A 7,251-nucleotide genomic window follows, 5' to 3' on the forward strand; every position below is an offset into this window, starting at 1 on the left:
TTTTTTTTTTTTTTTTTTTGGTCTTTTTGAGACAGGGTCTCCCTGTAGCCCCAGCTGTCCTGGAACTCACTATGTAGTCAGGCTGGCCTTGAACTTACAGAGATCTGCCTGCCTCTGCCTCCCAAGTGCTGGAACTACAGGCGTGTGCTACCACGCCTGTATTTATTTACTTTTTAATATTTTCATCTCATGTGTATGAGCATATTGCCTGCTTGTATGTGAGTGCACCCATGTCGTGCAATGCCGTGGAGGTCAGAAGAGGGCTTCGGATTCCCCTGGAACTGGCATTAAGGACAGTTCATAGGCGCCATGTGTGTGCTGGGAATGGAACCTGGGTCCTCTGCAAGAGCAGTCAGTGCTCTTAACTGCTGAGCCATCTCTCCAGCCCTGGTGTCCTAGTTTGTTCTTTATTGCTGTGACAAAATACTCTGACCACTACCAACTTGGGGAGGAAAGGGTTTATTTAGCTTACATATCCAGCCTGCTTTCTTATGCAACCCAGGCCCACCTGCCCAGGGGTGGCACCACCACAGTGGGCTGGGCCATTCCACATCACTCATCAAGAAGATGCCCCTCAGACATGGCCACAGGCCAGTCCAATAGAGGAAATTCCCCAATTGAAGCTCCCTCAACCCAGGTGTGTCAAGTTGACACTAAAGCTATCCAGCACACCTGGTTTCCTTTATTTATAACAGGGAGTCATTGGGTCTGGGGTGGTGGACCAGGATCCAAGCTCTGAGTCTACTTTCTGACCTAGAACATCACAGCAGAGGCCATACTTTTCAGATGAAATAAACAAACCCCCAAAATGTCTACGATTTTGATAAAACAATAGTTATTTCTATTCAAAGTCATAATTACATACGTTGGCAAGGTTTTGGAAAATATATCAACTAAAACCAATGGCCTTTTAAAGCTGATACTTGACCTGGACTCTGAGTCCCTGGGAGGGCACAGGGGAGATGTGGTAAGGCATGTGAAACTACAACTTTATGGAGTAGATGGCACAAATTTCAAGCATTTAAGATGCACAAAGAATTTTTGAAGTGTTGGACTTTGTATGGACTGCAGCTGGTGATACCTCAGACCCCAGTGGTATGTGTCCTCTGAGCTGGCACCAAGGACACTCCACACTGGGAACTTCTGGAGGGCTCTTTAGTTAGCATCTGATGAGCTTCTTTAAGGATGCTCTGTTCCAGGGGGCCAATGGAGCAGCTGCAGCCCTATTGGCTGAAACAGTAATTATCTGTTTCTTATCTACAACCTTGTGCCTTACCTGGTAGAAAGTAGTGAGATCAAATTCCTCCATGACTCTGTCCACCTCTGAAACAAGGTCCAGGAACTGTGCATGCCCTGAGGTGACTTCAAGCCCAATGAATGTCCTGGGAGAGGCACAAATAGAGAAAACATGGGCGTAAGATGTAGCCTGTAAGGTAAAAACAATCCAAGCAGGAGCAGGAGGCACAGACAGGAAGACTTGGGACCTGCGCTGGGGCTCACCCCATCTCCCTCAGCGTTCCCTTGCTACTCCACCAGCCAATTCTTTCAGTCTCTCTCCTCTCCTGACTTAAAAACCTTCCTTCATCTGGTCTAACCCACGTTTCCTCTTCCCATATCTAGGAATCCTTGCAGAGCAGCATCCATACCCCACCTCCTACCTCCTCCATTCCCCACTCTTGGACTCATCACCTTCTCAAAGCTCTACTTTCTGGTACCACCTCCCTCCTACAGGCACTCAGACCTGTTGTCCTTAGTAATTAAACCCTCCTCTGAACCCAAATTTTCAGCAAGGCCCCGTCCCATTCTTGGTAAAACATCTTTAAAAGGTGGTCCACTACCTTCCTCTGTACTGCTTTATCTTCCACCTCTAACCTTTCCCCAGAAATGCTCTTGTCAAAGTGGCCAACAATTGCAGTGAGCCCCATGTAATCAAAGTCAGTAATCCTGTTCTCGCTCAGCAGTATCTGACACACTTGACTCCTGGAATCCTTTAGCTTACAAAGTTATGCAGTCTTCTAGAATGAAGGAAGGAGTGAGCTCTCCAAGGAGCTGAGAAGTTGTGGTTTACTGAGTGCACAGGACAGGGAGGCTCCCCGAGGCCCTGGTAATAATGTCCTCTTTTGCTCACTGAATGCTTTAATACTTTCATCTTTTCAAACCTTGTTGACTCATTTAAGCCTTACACTGCCCGGAAGTGGATGAGTAAGGGGAACTGAGTGATGGACAGAAAGGGAGGTCACAGGAGCCAATTTTTACAAGGGATGGGGCTAGGCAGGAACAGGCTTCCCGATACCAAAATGGTTTTCCTACTTCTGCACCCCTCCCAAAGCTCCTTCAGTTCTTTTTCTTTTTTAAAAATTCTATTTATTTGCATTTTATGTGTATGAATGTTTCACCTGCTTGTATCTAAGTATACCACCAATGTGCCTGGTGCCCACAGAGGCCAGAAGAGGGCATCAGATCCCCCTGGAACTGGAGTTACAGATATTTATTAGTTACCATTTGGTTGCAAGTGCTCTTAACTACTGAGTAATCTCTCCAACCCCTTAGTTCTTTTTTCTAAATGAAAGCCCAGGTTTAGGAACATATGCCCTGGAAACATAGACTTGGTTGAGAAAATAGTGTGCCCCTCAATTCTTGAAATGAAGAATCTTCTTTGGATGACTTGGAATCAGGGGGACCCACCTGGTTTTCTCTTGGTTGGTATAAATCTTTACCCGGTTGGCAGTAAAGAAGAACCTAAAATTTAGAAGAAGAAAGACCAGATATCAGGAAGACTAAGGGGGAAAAACAAGCAGAAACAATAGTTCATGTTTTAAGAAGCACAGCACTTTTGGCTGGGAATGGTGATCCCTGTCTCCAATCCTACACTCTGGAGGCGCAAACAGCAAGAAGTCAAGTTTGAGACCAGTCTGGACTGCATGAGACTCTTTCTCAAAAAAAAAAAAAAAAAAAAAAAAACAACCAAGAGCTGGGCGTGGTGGTACGTACTTTTAATTCTAGTGCTCGGGAAACAGAGGCAAGTGGATCTCTCTAAGATCGAGGCCAGTCTGGTCTACATAGCTTGTTGCAGGCCAGCTGGAGCTATGGGGAGACCCTGTCTCAAAAAACCAAACCAAACCAAACAACAAACCAAAAAAACCTCCAACCAACCAACCAACCAACCAACCAACCAAACCAACTAACCAACCAACCAACCAACCAACCAGCCAACAAGCAAATCAAATCCTCCAAATAATCCCCCCAAACAGCATTTTGAAAATACTATTAATTCATTTAAAATCATTTTATACTTAATATTGTTACCTATAGTTTAGGCTGCCCTCAAAATTGTGGTAATCCTCCTGTCTCTGTTTCTCCTGTGCTAGGATTACAGGTGTGAGACATCATGCCCAGCTAAGAGCATCTTTTACTATATTATTTGATCCTGGTTCTTGACAGAAGTCTTAATTCCTCTGGAACTTGCTGAGTGATCAGGCTGTCTTTTGCGAGGGATGCTGTGTTCAGTGTGGTCCTGGATAAAGGAAGTGATCTGCAGGTACAAGCCCTACTTCTCCATGGAGGATAGAAGAACTAGTTCATAATGATCACACCTACATCCTGAAGTCTCTGAAAGGATCCTAGGGTACAGGGTTTGAAAAGGCTCTGCTGGGACTATCCATGTGCAAGAAGGGTGGTCCACTTGCTCTGTGTCTCTTTAGTTGCTATCCCTTTGTCTTTTAAAAGATCCTTTGTGAGGGGCTGGAGAGATTGCTCAGTGGTTAAAAACACTGGTTGTCTGTGGGTTCAAGTCCCAGCACCCACACGGCAGCTAACAACTGTCCATAATTCCAGTTCCAGGGGATCAATGGCCTCTTCTATTCTCTGTGGGCATTGCATGACATGGATGAACTTACATACATGCAGGCAATACACACATACACATAAAATAAAAAAAAGATCCTCTGTGAAGGCCGGAAATACAGCTCAGTGACACAGTGTTTGTATAGCATACATGGTACCCTGGTTCCATCCCCAACACTGCAACAATCTATCTAATCTCTCTCTCTCTCTCTCTCTCTCCCTCTCTCTCTCTCTCTCTCTCTCCTTCCATCTAAATTGTAGAGCTGGGTGTGATGGCTCATGCTTATAATCCCAGCACTCAGGAAGCTAAAGTAGGATTGCTGCAGATCCAAGGCCAGTCTGAGTTATATAGTCAGTTCCAGGCAAGCTTTATCTATAGAGAATCTGTCTCCAAGAAAAAAAATCCTTTGTAATAAATTGGTAATCTACGAAGTAAATAATCTTCCTGAGTCCAATGGTCAGATAGGGGGTGTCATAGGAAGCACTGACCTTAACAAAATCAGGTAGAATTTTTAGCAAACCTAAGGACCTAACCAGGTACAACTGATTTCTAAAGCAGTCTTGTGGGACTGAGCCCTGAAGCTGTGAGATCTGCTAACTCTGGGTCAGTGGTGTCATGAACTTATCTGTAGGATACCCAGTTGGTATCTGGAGAGTTGAAGAAGCAGTTGACGTGGGAAGCTCTTTCCTCTGGCCAAAAATGCATGGGTAATACTGAGTGTGAGCTTCCAGAAAGATAATGCGATTTTCATATACAGCACACCAGGCAGTAGAGGAATGGAGGTGCTTACGTGGGATACCCACAGCATACTGATGGGTACAGCAGCCTCAGAGGTGCATTACATTATCTTCTTAGGTCTGGTCTGCTTGCTGGGGTACTGTACTATGCCTACCCTCTAAGCCCACCAAAGTCCAGGAAAGGAGGGGAACTGAGGGAGAAGGGAAGCTCACCTTTGGAAGGAGGCCATGCGGTCTTTGAGGGCCTGCACGAAGGGGAGGATCCAGTGGTGACGGAGAACCACACTCTGTGACAGGCTGAGGTGGAATTCCTCCATCCTCACCAGCCGGGGCACGAAGGTCTGGGCCTGGGGCAGCAGCATGTCAAGCAGATCCAGGAACTCCTCCCCAGCTTCATCTAGAGGAACAGGGAGTGGGGGAGGCCACTCTCTCTCTTTTTCTTTTTGAGTCAGGGTCGCCCTGTAGCCTCGGCTGGCCTGGAACTCCCTATGTAGACCAGGCTGGCCTTGAACTCAGAGAGATCCACCTGCCTCTGCCTCCCAAATGCTGGGATTAAAGGCATGCATTACCATTCTCTTAGCCAAGGTGCCAGAGTTGAATAAAAAGCAGAGAAGCCCTTATTACTCTGGTTTCAAGAATAGCCTGTGTCTATACAATCTACTAATATCTGAATGTGAATTTTCAAAAAAGTATTATTATTGTGTGTATAGTATGTATATGATGCATGTAGGCACATGTATGACACAACTTTCAGGAGCTGCCTCTCTCCTTCCTCTTTGTTTGAGGCAGGTTCTCTCATTTCTGCCTTGGGGCTTCAGGCTAGCTGGCCTGTGAGCTTCTGAGTGGTTCTATCTCTGCCCTCCTTCTCAATGGTAGGAGTGCTGGCATTACAGGCACTCCATCTAGCTCTTTATGTGTGTTCCAGGGATCAAGCTCAGGTCATCGGGCCTGCAGGTCAAGCACTTTTACCTGCTGAACCATCTTGCTGGCCCCTTGATAGGAATTTATAGCTGTAAAGTTAACCCGTGATCACTGTAAGAATTCAAGTAAACAAGCAGTATACAGGGAGTGGGTAGCTCTAGGAGGAGTTAGGCAGAAGAGAAGGGATAAATATGACCACGATACAGTATATGCATGAATGAAATTCTAAAAAAAATTAATAAAAATATTCTTTTAAAGTAGGTGGTGGTGGCAGCAAGATGGAGCCTTGGATAAAGGCTTTTTGTTCTCTGGGACCCACACAGTGGAAGAAGGCTGACTTCTCCAGAGAGTTGTTCTCTGACCTCCACAGGTGTACCCACATACATACATACATACATACATACATACATACATACACACACACAATAAATAAATTTTAAAATGTAATTAAAGCCGGGCATGGTGGCACATGTCTTTAATCTCAGCACGCAGGAGGAAGAGGCAGGTGGATCTCTGTGAGTTCAAGGCCAGCCTGGTTTACATACTGAGTTCTAGGCCAGCTGGGGCTACAGGGATACCCTGTCTCAAAAAGACCAAAAAACAACAACAAAAAAGCAATTAAAAACCTTTAAAAAAAAAAAAAAGGAAGTATATAGGGGTCTTCTGGTTTCCAGTCCAGCCTATAAGCAGCTTAGAAGCTATCACCCCAACAAGTAAAATGCTCAACGAACTGAAGCAAAACATTTAGATTTGTGGGAAAAGTGAGACCGCAGGTGAGTACAAAACTTACAAATTACTAAACCAGAAACACACGAGCTGAAACTCTGCGGGGAACAGGGCAGAGCCGAGAAGCCTAAACTATAATGGAATAACTGCTAGAGACTCGGTACACCTGAAAGCTAAAGATTCCAGGAGAGCCACGGGAGGAAGCCCTGCTATGGGGTTTACTTCTCAAAGGTCTCCCAGAATTTTGGAGAAAATCCCCTTCTTGTGCTTCTGGCAGGGGAGAGAAAAGAAACTGCTTAAAAATAAGTGGGGGATACTGAACATTCTAGGGTTTGTTTGCTTTAAACAAGGTCTGCCCTTACGAGGAATTGTTTAACCTGCTAGTTTTTTTCTTTTCGTTTCTTTTTGAGACAGGGTCTCCCTGTAACTCCAGCTGGCCTCAATCTCAGAGATCCACCTGCCTCTGCCACTGGTATTAAAGGCATGCGCCACCATGCCCAACTCCCTGCTAGGGTTTTATCAGAGCCCTACTGACCTGAAGAAGAGAAATACTCAACTCCAGCAGCTCCAGCACAAAGTTGGGGGAGATCCTGAAAAACAGGTGTCAAGGTCACAGTCTAGAGGCACACACTCACCAAAAGACTGGAATGTGACCCTAAGACTCCAGAACATTCCTCAAGCTACAGAGTCCTATTTCCCTCGGTTATAAAGGAAAAATCGGAAGGCATAAAAAAGGGCACAAATGTGCTTTGAATAGACAGCAGGCACTAGAACGTAACAAATTTAAAAGACTAGAAGTCTCTCAAAATGCCCTATAATGGTGGTGGGTCATCTGTCCTCTTGATCAAGGAGGCTGAGGAGACCCCACCAGATGGACTTGAACCAGTGTCCAGTCTACAAAGAGGAGGGTCAACACAGAGGAATCATTTCCTCCATGATTCCAAGCAAAGCCAACCATGGTCGAGCAGGACCTATGACTTTTCTTCACATAGGCGGAACTGGTAAAAGAAAGGAGCCAGGGGC

The 7,251-nt window shown here is 45.5% G+C and overlaps 1 protein-coding gene across 6 annotated transcripts in view; it reads right to left on the reverse strand.

Annotated features, from left to right (window-relative positions):
• The window catches only part of Usb1 (U6 snRNA biogenesis phosphodiesterase 1), an 18,240-nt gene that overhangs the window by 5,156 nt on the left and 5,833 nt on the right, over positions 1–7,251 (reverse strand). For all 6 annotated transcript variants that reach the window (XM_029564394.1, XM_029564395.1, XM_008834868.3 and 3 more), the window contains 3 exons: positions 4,795–4,978; positions 2,686–2,739; positions 1,277–1,382 (listed from right to left, as the gene is read on the reverse strand). In XM_029564394.1, the coding sequence (XP_029420254.1) occupies positions 1,277–1,382; positions 2,686–2,739; positions 4,795–4,978 (344 nt within the window). The remainder of the gene's footprint in view (positions 1–1,276; positions 1,383–2,685; positions 2,740–4,794; positions 4,979–7,251) is intronic.

The sequence above is a fragment of the Nannospalax galili genome, unplaced genomic scaffold, assembly GCF_000622305.1.
Source record: "Nannospalax galili isolate Female #2095 unplaced genomic scaffold, S.galili_v1.0 scaffold957, whole genome shotgun sequence".
Taxonomy (NCBI): domain Eukaryota; kingdom Metazoa; phylum Chordata; class Mammalia; order Rodentia; family Spalacidae; genus Nannospalax; species Nannospalax galili.